This window comes from Gambusia affinis, linkage group LG05, assembly GCF_019740435.1.
Source record: "Gambusia affinis linkage group LG05, SWU_Gaff_1.0, whole genome shotgun sequence".
In the NCBI taxonomy this organism is placed as follows: domain Eukaryota; kingdom Metazoa; phylum Chordata; class Actinopteri; order Cyprinodontiformes; family Poeciliidae; genus Gambusia; species Gambusia affinis.
In genome coordinates, this window is record NC_057872.1 from 27,515,944 (window position 1) to 27,535,206 (window position 19,263).

At 37.5% G+C, this 19,263-nt stretch overlaps 2 protein-coding genes across 9 annotated transcripts in view; one reads left to right on the plus strand and one right to left on the minus strand.

Annotated features, from left to right (window-relative positions):
* Positions 1–9,052, minus strand: part of bcl3 (BCL3 transcription coactivator) — a 23,135-nt gene extending 14,083 nt beyond the window's left edge. The window contains exons 1-2 of the mRNA XM_044116410.1: positions 8,253–9,052; positions 6,924–7,041 (exon numbers count right to left, since the gene is read on the minus strand). Coding sequence (XP_043972345.1) covers positions 6,924–7,041; positions 8,253–8,766 — 632 coding nt within the window. The 5' untranslated portion in view covers positions 8,767–9,052. The remainder of the gene's footprint in view (positions 1–6,923; positions 7,042–8,252) is intronic.
* Positions 8,649–19,263, plus strand: part of cblc (Cbl proto-oncogene C, E3 ubiquitin protein ligase) — a 21,271-nt gene continuing 10,656 nt past the window's right edge. For 2 of the 8 annotated variants that reach the window (XM_044116398.1, XM_044116407.1), the window contains exons 1-4: positions 9,111–9,177; positions 14,111–14,304; positions 14,591–14,715; positions 14,828–15,277. In XM_044116398.1, the coding sequence (XP_043972333.1) occupies positions 14,904–15,277 (374 nt within the window). In that variant the 5' untranslated portion in view covers positions 9,111–9,177; positions 14,111–14,304; positions 14,591–14,715; positions 14,828–14,903. Of the gene's footprint in view, positions 8,785–9,108; positions 9,178–13,867; positions 14,305–14,590; positions 14,716–14,827; positions 15,278–19,263 lie in introns of those variants that run through there. The other 6 variants (XM_044116406.1, XM_044116404.1, XM_044116402.1 and 3 more) reach the window with 6 other exon arrangements.

The following is a 19,263-nucleotide window of genomic DNA, read 5'->3' on the forward strand; positions in this document are numbered from 1 at the left end:
CAACTTCCAGAAGGATGACCCTAAGCATACCAGAACTGAACTGCAATGCATTAGAATGGGCCAATCAAGGTACTGGCATAAATCCTATTGAGAATCTGCATCAAAATCTGTGATTTTCTCCATGTAATCTAAGTTTGAACTATTTTACAAAAAAGAATGAACAAACTTTAGGCTTTAGATGTGCAAAGCTGGAAAAATAGCCCCTGAGCCCCTCAACAAAGATTCTACAAAGTACTAACTCAGTGGGGCTAAATGAACATGCAGGTAACTTCTTCCGTTTTTGTTTTCTTTTTAATGAACAATTATGTGCTCCTTTATGGTGTCCCTTTCTTTTAAAAACCCAATGTATATCTTGAAGTTTGGAATTTTTATGTAATAACTGTGAAAAAGGTTTGAGGGCTGCATATATCTGCACAAACTATTATTGAAAATGATAAAGCACTTATGAGCATATCTGCCCAACTTGTTTCTAAAACCTAAAAGCTATAGTGTTATGGCGAACTGGAAGTGTGACTGTAAAAGGCAAATGCATATTTGCTCCTGATATCAAAGCGAAAAGCAGAACCTTTATATGCAGAGTGAGAATGACGGTTCTTTCCTCAGTATATCCCTGTTCCTGTAAGTGACCTCAGCACTGTATATCAACAAACTGTAAAAAAAAAAATAAATAAATTAAAAAAAAAAATAAAAATACAGATCTGGAAAAAATAAAAACATAAAAAAGTTCAGTGTATTGCTCTTTCATAGTTTTGGTCAGTCATGACCCAGCATAGTGGTGTCCAGTAGTAGCAAACTGTTCAGGTATGACTCAAACTGAGATTTGTCATTCAGAGCCCAGAGGAAAGTGCTGTGATTAGTGATGCTCTGGTGAAAAACAAACAAAACAAAAAAAACAGCAGCTGCAGTTTGACTGCGTGAATAAATACTGCATCAGAACTTGGTTCCAAAATCTGAGCTCACTGAACTGGGTGCCTCAACAAAGACCTGAAGTCCTCCTGCCTTCTATATCTGCACCCATCTCTCTCTTTTTCTCCTAAGATGAAACTGTACTGTTTCTGCTTCCTAGAAGTGGGGTAGACTATAGCCTGAGATAACCTCAGGCATAGCAGTACTGACGTAGACAGAAGTCCCAGGCCTGCTATGTTACAGGCAGTCAAAGTGTGTGTGTAAAGAATAAAAAAAAAAGAGAGAAAAAAAATGAAGGACAAAAAAGAAGAAGGCTGAGGTAAAAAAGGCAGCTTGTATGTGGTATCCTGTTTGGTGTGAAGGTTGAAGATACAGCCAGACGTAAAACAAACTGAATGTCCTGTGGTCTGAGGACCAGCAGAGTAATGATGTGATGCATCAGTTTGGGTAAATTGTTAAAGAAGGAAATTAGTGGTCCAGTTCACAAGAAAAGAGGATAGTACAAAACTTCCTGTGCACGTCAATGCTATTAAAATAAAAATCAAGATGATTATTAAGTAAAGCAAACTTCAGTACATAAGAACAGTTCCAGTGAAATGTTTATATACACACACTTTTGTTCATGACTTTGGTCATTTTTATGTGGGATACATTTGAATTGTTCATTTTTTTGGAAGCACTGATTATACAATTTCAAGAAATTTCAAAACTATAAACTGGATGGATAAATTAAAAATGTATGTGGATTATCCCTAATCTACAAATGGCCAATATTATACATGCAGACTCAAAAATAAAGACACATCTCCACTATTATTTGGAGAAATGTCCCTTAGAGAATTGAAACTTGACCACATGCAATTTTAAGTCATGCACAAACTTCCAGTATATTTTTATGTAGAAATCTGACTGCTTATCTTGGCATAATTGGTACGGTTGATTTAAATCAACATGCCGATTTTTAGACATTGTTGCAAAATTTTCAATAGGGTTGGTGTTCGATCAACCCTATCTGACATGAAGTAAAGTATGAATTCTTTACTTCATACTTTCATATGAAGTACAGAATACATATGAAAGCAAAGAATGCTTCAAAGCAAGCACATTTCTTCTCTACTGAAATTTTCAGCTGCCCAGAAGTACTAACAGAATGCCATCTAGAGAAACACTTAATGATCGGTGAAGATTTATCCATATTAATAAGAAAAATGTTGGAGGTGGCATTATGAAATAAAAACTATCTGTCGAGATGAGATAATCTCATCCCAATAGATAGAAGGTTGGAACTGGGATAGAGCTGGGAGTGCTAGGACAATGATGCCAAACACATCAAAGATGTTTTTTGAGTGAATCAATAAGGCTAAAATTAAGGTTCCGGGGTGGTCTAGACCTTTAATCTATTGAAATGTCTACCATTACTATTTATTCTCACCTGTGATTTACAATAAACATTACATTATATTTATTGTTTATCTAACAATTGTGTTTTGCCCTTGAATATCATCAATGCAGCATTAACTGAACTGTTACATGTCATGCTTATAGGCTCCATGGAAAACTTGAATCCAGTCTTAGTTACTATAAACCAGGGGTGGGCAATCCTGGTCCTCGAGGGCCGGTGTCCTGCAACTCTTGGATGTCTCCCTGGTCCAACACACCTGAATCTAACAGCTGAATCACCTCCTAAGTGCAGTCAGGTTCTCCAGAGTCCTGCTAATGACCTCATTATTTGACTCAGGTGTGTTGAAGTAGAGACACATCTAAAAGTTGCAGGACACCGGCCCTCGAGGATCGGGAGTGCCCACCCCTGCAAACCATACCCTAGTTGTAAGTTTTTAGATAATAAAAGGTCAAAGGGGTGACACATTTACATTATAAGCCAACACTGAGTGCCATGAAAAAATAAACTTTATAACTTAAGTAACTTTTTATCTTTGCAGAACACCATTATTATAAATCTCCATCAGCACTCTAAAGAAGGAATGGTAGCTTCAAGAAAATGTTAAGTATAAACCAGGGGTGCTCCAGTCCATTCCTTGAGAACTACAATCCTGCAACTTTTAGATGCATTCCTGCTTTAAAATGCCTGAGTCAGAAGGCTGAATTCCCTCACCAGCAGTAACTCAGATCTACAGAGGCCTGGTAACAAGCCATTTATTTGATCCAAGTGTGTGAGATAAGGAATGCATACAAAAGTTGCAAGATGGCAGCTCTTGGGTGGATACACTGGGGGTTATCATCTGTTTGAAAATGGAACATTGCTATTACCTCTGAACATACAAGACAATGTGCTGTACTTCTCTGGACTTAATTTTCATGGCCATGATGAAAATATTTTCTCCGTTTCCCCCTGAAGTTAAGAGTTCAGAACTTTGTGGGACTCCTTGGTAGTGGGGATTAAAGCAGATAACAATGTTACCAAAATAATAACACATACATTTAAAATTTCAAGGCAATATTCCTCAATAATCTTGCACACACCAACTGCTTCTATATGTGGAACATGAAGTGTTCTTTGTAAACTGAGTATAAGTTAGTCAATTAAGTGACTTAAACTTTGGAGTAAATCTGTTGTTCAACTTAAATTTGACATCTGCACATTCTGAGTGCAGAAGACAGTGTGACACACAACATAAAAGGAGAGAGCAAAAGAGAGACAGGGCGCAAGATGGGGCTGATAGAAAGAAAGCGGTAAATGAGGAAGTGGGGAGCGGATGTTTGGGTTTTTTGAGCCCATTCATTTAAAAACACAGAAGAAAAAAAGAGAGAGAGACAGACACCTGAGAAAAACCGCAATCATGTTATAAAACTGAGCTCTCACTGGCTTTCCCGAAACTAAAGGGCTCATTGACGTAAGAGCAAGCGTGAACACCATCACTCACATTATGCATGCACGCACAAGCACACACACATTCGCATACATACAGTGCGAAAAAAGGACATGGGGATGAGAATGTCTCTTTCTGAAGAATTCACACAAAGTGTCAGGCAACCACAAAGTAACACATACTGTAAAAGCAACACAATTAGTTTAGCATAGAGGTTTGTCCGCAAGCTGGAATTAAAAGAAGGGATGACACCTTACAAGCATGTAAAATGTAAACCATTTAAAAGCTTAAACTAATAAGATCTATTAGGCATCCAGATAAACTGTATTCTACCTAATATTTTTTACAACCAACAGCAGATGTGCATGTAGAATAATTAGAAACCAGCACAACATGAGATCTATGGCTCTTTAAAATGTTGGTCATCAAATTTGTTTTGAGTGAATGCAAATTAAGCTGATTCTTTTTGAAACTGCAACATCAAAGTGTCATTTAATTCTTGGACATGCTTAGTTTTCAGTCACATGACATTTGCTTGAGATTGCACTCGTGCTCTTGTGTCAGTTTCTCATTTAACTTTGTGTGTGGGAAGGAGGTAAACCTGTAGACAAAGGGTGGGTAGCCATGCGTTTAAAGTTTAGTATTTGCATTCATGTGGTCTGAAGACTGTGCCCTGTGGACAGCATCATTCCAAACACCCTTACTCCCACACGCTGAAAGACTGTTAAAGCAACTGCTACCTAGTCTGACAGCTCAAGTAGCTATAACCCAATGTTTTGCAATTTTACTAAATTTTTGCATTCACATTTAATGAATCAGCTATGATCAATGCGGAACTACTTTCCCTCATGGAAAGTTAGACAGCAGTAAAGAATTTGCCTGGATTTGTTTGCAGTGTGGAAGCAGTACTGACTATACCCACTAAATACCTAAAGACAGGTGAGTCATTGAGGCTGAAACTAATAAACTGGGATGATACTACAAACATTTTACATAAACGTTGTGCAATATTACATTTTTTACTCATGAGGTTTTGCACTGAGACAAGGCTACTATGGAGAAAGTCAAATTCAGTGTTGAAGTAAAAGAAATGGCTTGTAAAGATTTAGTATCTTACATTTATCTTTAGTAAATGTGGCATTCATATTATGTACTTGTCTCTTTTGCTTATTCTGCTAAATGAGCGCTGCACAGTAGGGCAGTTGGTAGCACTGTTGCCTTGCAGCAATAAGGTCCTGGGTTTGATTCCCGGCCCAGGGTCATGGAGTTTGCATGTTCTCCCTGTGCATGCATAAGTTCTCTCCAGGTACTCCGGCTTCCTCCCACAGTCCAAAAACATGACTGTCAGGTTAATTGGTCTTTCTAAATTCTCCCTAGATGTGAGTGTGTGTGTGTGTGTGTGTATGGTTGTTTGTCCTGTTGCCCTGCGACAGACTGGCACATAATTCACCTTGCATCTCGCTCGGAACGTTAGTTGGAGATAGACACCAGCACCCCTTTCCAACCCCATTAGGGACAAGGGTGTTAGAAAATGGATGGATGCTAAATAATATCAAATGCAACCTACAGCCTTCATAACCTACAACCAGCCATCATCCAAAGTTAAAAGCTACTGTCACAAGAGCATACCTAATAATAACATACCAGTCCACTCAAATTGATAGTTTAAGAAACAGCCAAGAGACCCATTTTAACCCTGGAGAGCCTGCAGGAGACACACACCTTAGGAGGGAGACTGACACCACATCAACTATTAGTTGTGCATTTCAGAATGGCTGGAAGAAAGGCATCTTTTTAAATGCCTTTGTAGGTCGTTAAATATATATATATATATGATATCTTGTTTGCAGCTTATCCAAAACCATGTAATGGACAAAGAAAAGACATGGAAGAGTGGAGAGGTTCTACTCAGAAGAGATCAAAGTTAAAATTATTTAGGTTGACAAAAAAATGCAGTGTGTGATGAAAGAATACCCTATCCTGTATATGTCGGGATGTTGCATATATGCTGTGTGTTTGTCACTAAAATTCAATTGGGAGTTTAATTTTTTAAATGTTTTCACTGTTTCTAAGTTTTACTTTGCTACTCATTCATTGTCCTTCCAGTACATAATGCAATTCAAAAACTTGAGTGGCTATATATGCAAAACTGCATTAAATACAGATCTGAGTATTCAATGAAACTTTCTAGGGTTAGAAATGGAGCTGCAACCCTATGATAGGGTAAACAAATGAATATAAGTCAATGCTCCAGACCCACGTACATTTTGTTTGTTGCTATAAAAACTAAATATTTTTGTTTTGTTTTAGGTTTACCTTGTATTTAGGAACAGCAAGCCATGCCCACCGTGTTTCAGAGTGAAAACAAATTTAAAAAATCACATTCAAGGTGACATGTAGCATCAGCCTCCCACCAGCTTTAAATGTAGGCCAAAAGGTCAGAGACTCTTGATGTGAGTGATGGTGGCAAAAACAAACTACATTGTTTGCACTACACTGTAGAAAGCTAGCAAAAGCTGACAAAAAAGTCAATAATGCAAGCATGTGCATGTGGAATGTCTACAGTGTGAATGGCTCCTGCAACCTTTAGAGCAAAACAAACTGAATCATGAGAATCAAGGTCCTCAGATAAGATTACTAACATAAATCTGTACGAATCGTATCAGCATTAAAAAGAACCAACTGCTTAACTTATCTACCACCATGACAGATGTGTTAATCACTGAATGTGTTCAGAGTGAAGAAGAAAACAACACAATTAAAGTCCTAGATTCTGAAGGGTTTTGAATCCCATATCTCATAAATTTTGCTTCCAAAATTACAGAAAATGATTTTAAAATTAAAAAGTTTCAACTGTTTTAAAGTTAAAAAACAGTTTAAACATATCATTTTATGACTCAATCTATCGATCTCAGCAATGTATACTACATAACTTAAAGACAATGTATCTGCTCAGAGACGCATAAATCTCATGAATCTTATGAATCTCGCAGGCTCTGTTCACTACACCAACTTTCACTTTACAACACGACCACCCATCAGACTTCATCTGTGATCCTGACAATCCAAGTTGGGAATGAATCATGGAGACATTCTAAGTTTACCAACAGCCCTGAGGACTTGGACAAAAGAAGGCTATGCTCACTGATAAGTTGCACTGCAACCACAAATTCTGGCACATCAACATACGTGTCTCCGTCTTCATCCTGACGAGTGGCCAGAGAAATTCCTGCCAGTAGGTCGTCAGTCTGGTGGACTCGTGGGGGGTGTGGCTCTGGAAAGGCAGTCAGGCACACTGGGTAGTGACCTGAGGAGAAATAGCAAAAAGAAAAAAGAAAAAATCATAAAATGCAAAAATAAAATAAAATGAGTAACACAAAGAGGATTAGAATTGGTGAAGAAAAAAAAGAGATGAACAAGTCTTTTTTGTAGTAAGAAAATGTGCATCTGCGGTAGGGTAATGTAGAGTGTATTCATTTATGAGTTGACCCAGAAAGTTGATGCTCTTCTGTCAGTTGAGGAGTAACTGACAGTAAAGATGAATGGCTGCAGAAGAGCTGACTGGAGATTTTCTCAGCAGAACTGTTGTATCAACTACCACTATGCTGGGAAGAAAAACTAAACTTTGCAAAAACCTATGCTGGTATGCTGTCTCTGAATACATGATACATAATAAAGACAGAACTCATCATTTTAAAGTTAAATGAACACTGTTACATTGAATCCTAATTTTATTAATCTATTGAAATTCAGACACACTGCAATTGTTTATAAGTAGATCGGTGATCGAAGGTCTTATTTTATTTTTATCTTTATCATTTTTATCCTTGTTTGTGAACAAACCATGGCAGTTTGCACCTCATTCTCAACTCTTAAGGCTTTAATTTTGTCATAGACTTAGCTGGAAAAGGACCTCTTCTGGTCAGGACCTGTCCTGAACTCAAGTAAAAAATATGTCCCCACAAATAGAGACCTAAATTGTTAAATAATTAGCTTTATCTGTCTTTCCATCAAGTCTGACTTAGTTGTCTGTCTGCTAAAGAAAAGCATACCCAAACCATAACTTTCCCAACATGTATCATTATTAGTAGAAGGTGATGGGCAGAGTTGTTTTTTTTAACTCATCTGACCAGAGCACCCTCTTCTATGTTTTCTGTGTCCCTACATGGGCTGCAAAATCAAACCACTGATGTAGAGGGGGAGTGATGGGCTTTGCTCCTGTTTAAATATATAAATAGCACATTGAATTAATGAGTGGGTATATCTGGCATGAACTGTGTGTGTTTGGTGCAAGCTTGTTATAAAACCTTTGGCTATTTATTCACCATGTTGGCAATTAAATTTTTCTACAGAGGAAAAACTGTCTTACTGTCTTAACTGTCTTGATGTCTATGAAATCAGAAAAATGTGCAAGACAGATTTATTGCAGAGCTTAGGTTTAGTTTAGGGTTAAGAAAGACAGATTTCAGAGAAAACGGGGGAAACATAATTATGTGAATGTTGGTCACGAGTGCTTACCGTAATTAATAATGGGCAAAATGCAGCAGGAATAGCCTTCCGGACTGTGAGCTGCTTGCTCGGTCCGCCTGTGGGTCACCGGTGCAACGGCGAACCTGCTTTCATCCGCTGCTCTCTCCAAGCGACTAGCCGCATTCTTCCGGACTTTCTGCTCCTCTGCGGGGGAAGAGCAGGATGAGCTTGCCACTGAAATCGGTGCAGCCGGCTTCTGGACCTCCGGTTCGACGGGAAATGTGCGCTTCCTAAAAGGAAGCTTCGATGGAGTCTTTATGGGAGATGAGTCCGCTGTTCGTTTGCCGAGCTGAGTGCTTTCCGCGTCCGGGGAGCGGCGAACCGCTGAACTGTCCGTCCCGGTGCTCGCAGGAGGCGCAGGTGAACCGCCGGTCGCCCGGGCGTCCCCGGCGCAAAAGGCTAAGTCCCCCGCGCTCCTGCGCCCTCGAGCTGTGGTGCTCAGATCCAGCGGCGCTGCGGCAACCGACTGGTGGTCAACACTCATTGTAATAAGACTCGGCATCAACTGAACCAGGTTCAGGTAACAGCGCAACTTTGGCCACGTCCAGAGAAAAATACTAATTATATCAAACAAACCAAAGTGAGAAACTCCAACATCTAAAGGGGGAAACCGGGCGGCGATCTAATCAAACCATTGCCCCGTTTCCCTTTTTTGTCTCTGATCAGATAAGCGCTCAAATGTTCAGACTCGTGCCAATATACACGAAGGAAAACCCAGGAGAACTTATAGACACATCAGTCTATCCCTGCGCACCTTTCTGAGCTACCCTCAAAGGAGCTGCGCATCTGCTTTTATTGAACGCCTGTTTGACGCTGTAGGCCTGCTTTCGTTTTAAAACGAAACGATGAACTCGAAGCTGTTAATTACACCGAGCTGGGCAGGAAAGGAGTTTAACGCTGCGCTGAATTCGTGGTAATTTTTTTGCATTTCCGACCTAGTGTGATTATCTGACTGTTTTGCAGACGAGTTCAAAACATTTCTTGAGAATTTAAAGCAGGCATACTTGTCTTTTCCTTTCTTTTCTTTTCTTTTTCTTTTTTTGGAGGCAGGCAGTTGAGAAAAAAGGGAGACCAATACAGAAACATGGGACACAAAGCAACAGATTCAAATACACCTTATGCCATTTATGTAATGAAGGAGATTGGTGGTCTTAATGCCAAGAATGAAATATTTTCAGCTAATGTTCAAATTTAACAGACTGCAAGCTTCCACATACTGGACGCAGTCCTACTTACCTGACCGATTTGAAGTTGTTTCCAGTACCAAGATAAACTAAAAGATAAACTTCCTGTTGGAAATTTTTATGTCCTCTCATGTTTCCATTAACATAATTTTGGACCTTTTGAATTGTATGTTATCCATCACACATTTTGAGTGCCTCGTGTTCATTACAGTTGCCCACTTCCACTTCTAAACTGATTTGATCTATTTTCTGTGAAAAACAGACAATAATTTCCTGGCTGTGATGCATTACAGTTGCTTTCATCTGCAGAAAACGTAGAGCGTCTTTGGTAGCAGCATGTTGATCTTCCAGATTTACTTCTCTTCTTCTTTGCTTTTTATTTATCTAAATGCATTATCTAATATTTTTTGACAAACCTCTTTTTCTTCTAGCATGCAGTTAATTATTATGCACATCTGAAATCTGCATCTGACCTTAGATTTATACATTTTCTGTTGCTTGGGTTTGGGAACAATACTAACCTGCACGTTAAGCTGAGCTCAAGAAACCACAAACAGATGAACAAGGAGAGTAGCAAACAGTAGATGCTCCATCATGACTCACGAAGCATTGCTGCTAGTCCTACTGCGACTTCACACACAAGCAGACATAGTCTTTTTTTCCTATAATCCTGTCTTACCCCACCCTTAGCAAGGTTCTCATTACCTGGGTCAATTTGGGACTTTCCTCTTTCCACTGAAGTGTGGAGTGGGCAACGGAAAGTCAAGCTGTGTGTCTAAAGTCCCTAAAACACCCTGACACTATCAACAAGCCCTGCAGCTGTCAGTGCACTCAACCATTATGGATAAGTGCGGAATAATGTGTAATTATTTAACAAAAGTATATACTTGCTTGCACATTTACTCCCTGCTTACTCCTGTAAACACACCTCTTAAAGCCTGCAGCACAATGCAAAGCATAGAGCTCCATTGATCTTTCCATTCATACTGACTTTCAACAGAAAATATAATAATACTCCTTAATGTATAGGTTCACCCTTCAGCAGAGGGCTTTCACCGAAAATCACAGGGTAACACATCACAGTACATGGGAGAAATGTGGCCCTCTTGTGAGAGGATGGCAAAAGTGCAACACAGCTCTCAAATTACAGTGTGATTAAATACTAGTTATTAGATACACAGATTGTTTTAAACTAATTTTGGACTTTTCATCTTGTACAGTAGGGTGCTGAGTGATTTTTGACTGCCATTCTCAGCAGCAGGTGTTTTAACTGCGAGCAGTTTCATCTTTGCTTTGTTCCAAAAAATGAAAGGTGTTTCTGTTTCCCTTTTTCCCAAGAAAAAGTGCAGAGTTAATTAGTTCTTTTTAAATAACTAACTTGAAAGAACAATCCTTTTAAATTAGTGTCCCCCCTTTCTGGAAGCAACGATTAAGTTGTACAGCACAAGGCCATGGAAGTTCTATAGCAGTGACATGTTTTTTGTAAATTAAATATTTTATTCATTAGGATTTTAATAATAAAAAACATAATTTACTACTTAATTCCTGGTACAGTAACATACATGTATGGAATTATGCTGGTTAGTATTTACAAAGTCCTCTGTAAGTCTGCTGCATAGTATTTTTCTAAAGTAATACATAATAATGATGTAGGAGAAAAATGATGGAGGATTTTCAGCAATTTTCACAAATAAACTTCTGAAAAGAGAGGCATTACTTTGTACACAGCCTTCCTGAGACAACATTTTGTGTAAACCTTTTTCTTGCAATTATAGCTTGAAGTATTTTGATGTATGTCTTTAACAGCTTTAGACATACTGACTGAAATAATTTGTCTTTCTTCTTTGAGAAATAGCAAAAGCTCAGTCAGACTGAATTGGGGGCATCTGCCAAGATCAATTATAAAGTCTTGCCACACAAACTATCAGTGGATTTAAGTCTGGACACAGAATAGCTTTTGTTGTATGTTTATAGTCATTGGCATCCTGCAACACAAACCTTTGACTAAGTTTCAAGTCTTTCACAGCATCGCACAGGACATCTCCCAGTACTTTTATGCTTTGGGCTCTGTCAGTTTTTCCATAATTTGTGCAGTTGTTGAATCACTGTAGTAGGAAGCTGAATGTTGTTCTCCGGACTTGGAGAGGACAGGCTATTTTTACCAGGCCATTTACTTCAAACCACAGCTTGATGCCACCTTTTCTCATGGGGAATGTGTGTCATCCGGATGATTTGTTGCATCAGTTTTCTGTGACACATAGAGACTGACTTCATTAACTGTCAATCTCTGCAGCTCTGCCAGAGTTATCATGAATTTCCTTCTGCCTCTTTCCCTAGTTAAACCACTTTTTGCCCAATTTAATAGTCTTATAGAGTTGATACCAAAGGTTTGCATACACAATACAATAAAAAGACAAATATATCTTTTTCCATGATTGACAGATAAATCAGTCAAAATTTTTCGCATTTTAGAGAAATTATATGTCCGATTTATTTATTGATGGCTTCAAAATCAGAAGATCACACATAGAAAGATTACTATGTCTGTAAGTGATGAGGGAAACATTTGGAAACTTCTGATAGGTTAACTGACACGTTTTAGCTAATTGGAAACCAAAGACCTTATGAAGATGCTGGTTGAAGCTGGTAAGACAGAGTCATTATCTACAGTGATACTAATATGTGCTGAACAGTCACTAAGCAAGGAGGAAGCCATTACTGCAAAAGAAAGAGGGAAAAAAGCCAGTGTGCTGTTTACAAACGCACACAAGGACAAAGATCTTAATTTATGGAGACATGTTCTGTGTTCTGGGGAAACTAAAGAGGAACTGTTAGGCTGTAATGATGATTGTTACGTGTGGAGGAGAAAAGGGGGCGCTTGTACGCCTGGAAACACCATTGTAACTGTGAAGTATGGGGGTGGCAGTATCATGTTGTAGGGCTGTTTACCAATAGTGTTTGACGCAAATCACATAGTTTAACGACAATGCTACCAGCTACTGAGGAAACAAATGTTTCCTCAGTAGCTGGAAACATGTGTTTCCAATTCGGAACTTTGAAGACATTGATAGGTAAATCTCTAACATATTATGTCGCTCATTATTGTGGCATTTAGCAAGTAGAATCTGTATTTTTTTATTCTAACTGAACTACAAGAGAAGTTTGGACTGATTTAACATTGTACAGTGAGAAAAAAGATCCATGTTTTTTTTTTTTGCAAACTTCTGTTTTCAACTGTATGTCTTTCAACATATACCTACTTTAAACATCTCCATTAATTTATCTCTGAACAGAATGTGGGGTTCTTTGGTCTTTATTACAGTATTTGCATAATAATGTACTTGGATAAACCACTGAGAACATCACAGAAAGATTTTATTTAGACTTAGATTTAATTATGTACAGATGGACTGTATGGACATCATTTTCCAAAGGTTGCCCTACATTTTTTAAGGGTATCAGAATTAAAGGTGGCTAAATAAAACAAAAAAATATATGTCACACTTTAGTTTCTTATATGTAAAAATCAAACCATTTATTATTTTCATTCTATGTAAGAATTAAGCACTACTTAGTGATTATGTAACACAATAAATCCAAATTAAAATGTTGCTATAATGTGACAAAGATTTGAGGGACATGGATACTTTTCCAAGGTCAAGTACAGCACTCTTTTTAAAACTAATGGAAAATATAACAAAAATAGAACATTTATATGAATATATCAGGTTCCTCCTATTTTATATTGATGCTTTCTCTTAATTAAATGCTCTATATATTTAGTTAGGTGAATAGATATCTCATTGATGACCCCTGTCCAGTCAGCTGACCAGGCAAGCTTAGAGCAGTGTTTATCTGCCTTTTCTGATACTCTGTGGATAAGCAAAATTACAACTGGTTTACTTTTAAATCTTCTTTGAGTTGCACAAAATAAGACCAACAAGAAGTATCACAAATATTTCCTTTATATCCGGTCAATTATCCTTGCTGCTGAAATGTGCTATATAAATAAAGTTTGATTGATTGATTGATTGATTGAATAATATTTATTTTTGTGATTTCCTGGGGGTGCGGAGTTAAGGAATTTGTCAGTTCTATTAAGATTGCTTTATAATAGCTTTCATTTGTGTCAAATCTTAATTGTAGTCTATTTTAAGTGGAGTAGCAAACAGCAGCCTCATGATGGTGCTAGAGGAAAGTAGACATTTGACTTATGTCATTTGTATGGTGTGAATGTCTGCACCAATAAACATGCCATTCAGTGGAAAACTGGTAGTTTTTTTTCTCGTGACAACATCTGTGTTTGACCTCCTCGCAGGTCATTGTCTGAAAATCTCAAAATAGATTTTAAATCATTGCATAAAGGCCAACTGAAGAACTTAAAATGAGTTTCCTGCTAACAACTGAGAATATATGATGGTATTTTGGCATAGTCATTGTTTTCTATACTAGTTCGCCCCTATTATCAGAAAACAATGTCCTATTTTTGCTCTCCCAGTGAGTGGCTGCCTTTTGCTTTCATTCTAGTAAATCTTTAGTTATGAGTGCACACCTTCCTGTCTACCTTAATCCCTCCCATCTCTCTTGTGCTCTCTCTTTCTTTCTTTCTCTCTCTCTCTCTTTCTCTTTCTCTCCACCCATACTTTTTTGCCTGAGCAACAGAGCAAAGAAAACAGACCTGTTTGTCTTACTGAAACCAGGAAACCAATCAAAGGCAAGACAAGTAGGAACAAAAAGGGTGACCTGAAGAGAGAGAGAGAGAAGAAGCAGCTCTTTTTCCACGGTGCTGCATGTAAATATACCTGCTCCATTGACTCTGAGATTGTAGGATTTTTATGCTGCTGAGATAAATCCTGGTAAGAAAAGTATGGTGTTAAAGAGTGACTCTGTGTGTATAGTAGAAGAGAGTAAATAGGCTAAGAAGCATCCATAAATGCTGCCTTTTCTTGTTTTGTCTACTTTAACAGAAGGTTGTGTAATAGACCTTACATTAAATTTTCTTTTCAAGTTCTAACATAGAAATTAGAAGGGGACAGCAGTGTTTACTCTGGCTGTAAGTTCTCCATATATTTTTTAGGATGCAGTAGTATGTGCAGTCCAGTATAAAACAGTATGATGTGTGATGTGTGTTGTGTGTGTAAGGTGGAACAACACCGGATGCTGTTTGAAGAGGATAGGATGCAGTGCACTCAGATCAACTTGGGGACTCTCAAAGATTATTGTACTGACTGCGAGTGTCAGTGTGATCGATCAGAAACCTGAACTTTGTAAGCCCTAGCTCCACCCATTTTCTGCTTATCAGTTCACATGCATTCAAAACTGAACTTTGACATCTCATGACACATTTTAATATTTATGGTTAATCACCCTCTTATGCAGACACATACTGAAACACGGACGTTTGAGGTACTTTTTGCTTCACTTCACTTCACTTTCAAACACAACCAGGATCTTTATGGCAGAAGCTGGTCTAGGAGTCTCAAGAAGCACCAGAATGAGCTGCAAACCCTTGACTGGTGAAGACCTACGACTAATGGAGAAGACCCTCAAGAGACTGGAAAGGCTTTCGGAGCTGTGTACGAACCCCCGCCTTGGCCTAAGGAACAGTCCACCATTTCTGCCAGATCTGGTTCGAGAGACTTCGACTTTGCTCACGCAGGTCTGGCTGCCCTATCGAGATGTCAGGGCAGGAGGAGGCTTGGCTCCACGAGGGGATGAGGCGAGATATATGAGAATCCATATCAGAAACCTGCTGGATAAGACAGACCGGGCCATGCTGCTTTTCAAAGAGGGCCGAGAGAAGATATTTGATGAGACATCCAGCTACAGGTAATAATACTTCCATATTTTTGAAACTCTCATATTTGCTTACCCTTAACAAATATTTAAATTAATTAAAAATTCTTGCCCCAAATAAATTTCACTCAGAATTGCCAGTATTTAGAAAAAGTATAGGAAAAAACTGTATAAATATGACTGTAAAGGTAACTTTACATAATGAGGCGGCTCTTTCCATAAATTGGCCAGGTGAGAATTTTTCTCTATGATTTTACTGACAGCTACTTCCAGTTCTAAGTCAACCTTTGCGATTTGTTTATTACGTGTTTTGTTCATCCACATTCCATTCAGAAACAAACCAGTAATATCACACATAACTAAAAAGAAATTTTATAAAAACCCATCTCATTTACATACTTAATATTTTATTTCCATCCCAACCAGACTATTCAAAACTAATTTCCTTTTCTGTCCTTCTATTTATGATTTAAAACTCTGCTATATTGGGCGGATGCTTTTATTACACAGTGCAAGTTTATGCCTATTCATAAAATGTCCTTTAAATTTATACTTAACTTCCAAGATAACATGTTTAATTGGCCCAAAGGAAGTTTAATAACACTAATAAAACCCATGATAAACTGAACTCACTGTTTCTCGGAGTCTTAATATAGAACTTACTATCGTCACAAAGTGACGACGAGTGTAAGCGGTTCTCTTTAAGAGGTTACATTCAAACAGCTAAGTGGAGCTTTCTTGGAGGCTGGGCTGCCTTTTCCTGGTAGGAATACTAATGATAATTGTAGAAAAGGGCCACAACCTGCATCTTTGTAATGCTAAGAGGAAACCTGAAAAAGCAACAGCAACAAGAATTTCCTTTGAATTTGAACTGCTTGAGAAAGAAAGTGCAAGAAATAGGTTGCGAACAAACAAATTGTCTGTTTATCCCCAAGCAGCCTGAACAAGCTCTGCAGGAAGAAGGATATATTTACCTCTGTGTTATGTTTCATTCAAATATTTTCTGACAAGACCCAAATCTGACTTGTCCAGTTGTTTTCTTTTGAGATGCACATCAGTAAAGCACTTCTATTGATTACAAATGCTAGTTAGTGGAAGTGGGTTTTTAAATTGTGTTTTTTCTCGCTACAGTCTCCCTCTTATCACTGAGGCAACAATTCGGAACCTAATTATTCTCTAGTATTTGTAGATGTCCGTTTGGAAAATAAACTTATCTGAAAATCAAACAGTACATTTTGCTCATATTAATAATGAATGATACAGATGAAGTATCAAACTTAATACCAATCAAGCTTGGGGAGCGCGACAACAGTACAGAACAAAAACAGAATCCGGTTACTCTGATGATCTGGTTCTGGAGTTATGCAAAACCAGATCATAACTCTACCATTTATGCAATACATTTAGTGAATAAATATGCAGATATATTGCAGAAAATTGGACTATTATCACAAGTTACTTTGTTTAGATTGATTAATTTAAGCAAAAGTGAAATTCTGAAAAAATGAAGACGTATTAATATAACTGAAATATTTATTTCTTTTCATTATTTAATATTTTCACAATTATAAATAACCCATAATTATTTATAATTATGTTTCTTTATAAATCTAGAATTACGTTGTTTTGAAAATATAAAAATAACATGAAGTAAATTTTAAAGACAGTATTTTTAATACCGAATTGCCGGCATACGGAAAAGTATTTACATACACAGTAGAGTATTTTTATTTTAGTCACATGGATTACTGCATCAGAGTGACTAAATCATTCCTAAATCCTCACTGATTGTGGAAACGTTATTCTGGAGATCAAATGTTATTTTTACTTTTATATGACAAGAGAGCTTTCAACTGTTAAGCAGTACTTCAGTCTCTTTTCTCCTAAGCCCATGTAAGACACTTTTTCTGACACTTTGGGTTCAGGTGTCAGGAACATAAAAAATGTGTAAGATGGAAACCATGTCCTTGATCCTTCTGTATGAAGCTCCTAATGTACTGGGGCTTTAGGCCATGCGTTGTGAATTTTACCCAAATTGGCTAATGGGCTCTGGTCACACCCAGGGCTTTGAATACTACTGTTTGCATTTTCACTTTCTATCATGTTTTCTCCTTCTACTTGACTTTCACTTAATATACTTGGATATAGCACTCTACAAACAGTCAGCTTCTTTACCAATGATCTTTCGTGGCCAGCCCTCCTTAAGGAGCATGATGGAAAACTGTTAAATTTGAAGATCTTCCTCAGGATTTTGTAGACCACATCATAACCATCTCTGTATGAAAAATGTTTTTTTTTTTTGTCTTAAATGCAATTCAAACATTCTGAGAAACAGAAATCAAGTCAAGACTATGAACTTTATTTGCTGAAGGTCATAGTCACCAAAATAAAAATGCTTGAAACATGTCAAGCTCATTGTAAAGAATCTATGTAACTCAATTTGTTTTACTTTTTAAATAGATTTTTTTAAATAAATTGATGTTTCTACTGATATTCTAATTTATTGAGATGGATCTGTATAACAGCACAGACGTATACAACTAGAGAATATCTTTCAGCAAAATCTGAAAATTAGATAAGCCATCTTTTTGAATCTCTTTCCACAGCAGATGGGCCTCGTACCAAAGCAGATCTGCATGGGCAGTCAAGTAGCAAGTTCCCATACTGTTATATCAGACATGGGTTGTGGCTCACATGTCAAAGTGCATGAATATCATCTTCTCTGTTTTAAAAATGTCTCGCTCCAACATGCTCTTTGTTGCGGTCTTGTGAGCAAATTTTCTGTTTGTTTATGCAAAATTTAATGTTTAGTTTTAGAATAACGCAGTCGGATGTCAAACGAGGCCTGAAGCAGAACTGAGATCTGGCTGACAGTGAAGGAGGCAGAAACACACTGCGGAAGGTGCAGCGCTTTTTGTATAATTGTTTGCAAGACACTGGAGCCTCCGTCTCCTTTGACAGAAATTTCAAAAGAGATGGAAATAAAAACAGTGTCTCTTACAAAGTACGTTTTTATGGGTCCCATACTGCTTGTATGGTTTCGCTAGAGGACGTCGGACCAACATATGTTAAATATCTTTGTTTATTCATCCACCAAAGACAAAAAATTAAGGAGAAATACCACAGAGAAACACATTACAGCCTTTATTTTTTTTGGTAAAAAAATATTTAGAGATATATATTTTCCTTCTTCCTCATAATCCATTACATATTTATACAAAAAAAAGGTTTTAAATAGAAACAACTACATGTGACATACTAAAAAGATTAATTTCAAAGGACGTTTACGTTATTCTAGAACATGTAAATGAAATGCAAAAAGTAGTTTGTACGTAAGAAGCACTTCTCTAAATGGATTTGCATTTCTTCACAGCCTCATAGCCATGCCAATTTAAGACTTAAACGTATTTAAATTTTAGGAAACAGGTCGGCAATTTTTAAGTTGACGAAAACTATGAAAGATCAACTGAGTCTGCAGACTGAAATGCCAAACGACAAAAAAAAACCAACAAAACAAGACTATCTTTCTTGCTAAATATTGTGTTGGAAATTAAAAGGATATCTTTAACAGAGGCAAACAACAAAAACAAAGTAATTTCCAAAAGGATGTATATTAATATTTGAATGATAACTGTACGTAAACCCCTTCTGTGCTTATTTCACTTAAATATGTAACTTAAAGTAGAGGGATACAAAGGAAAAGAAAATAATTATATTGTGCTTCATATGTGCAATTATGTTCAGACACAAAATAATGGCGCAAACCTCTTCGGGTGGAGTGTGCATATATTTTTTAGGCTTTATTGGCTACACTGGCCTTTAATTGAGAATGGTCAGACGGAAAAGTGGGTTATGAGAGTGGAGAATGGAATGCGGCAAAGGTCATCGGGCTGGGACTTGGACCCGCATCGGCCATCGTTGTAGTCCACAGAAAGATCATGTTTGTTGTTACTGTAAATTTTACCACAGGGTCGATGTCCTTTGAAATGTATATTTAAACACATGGGCTCAGCCATAGC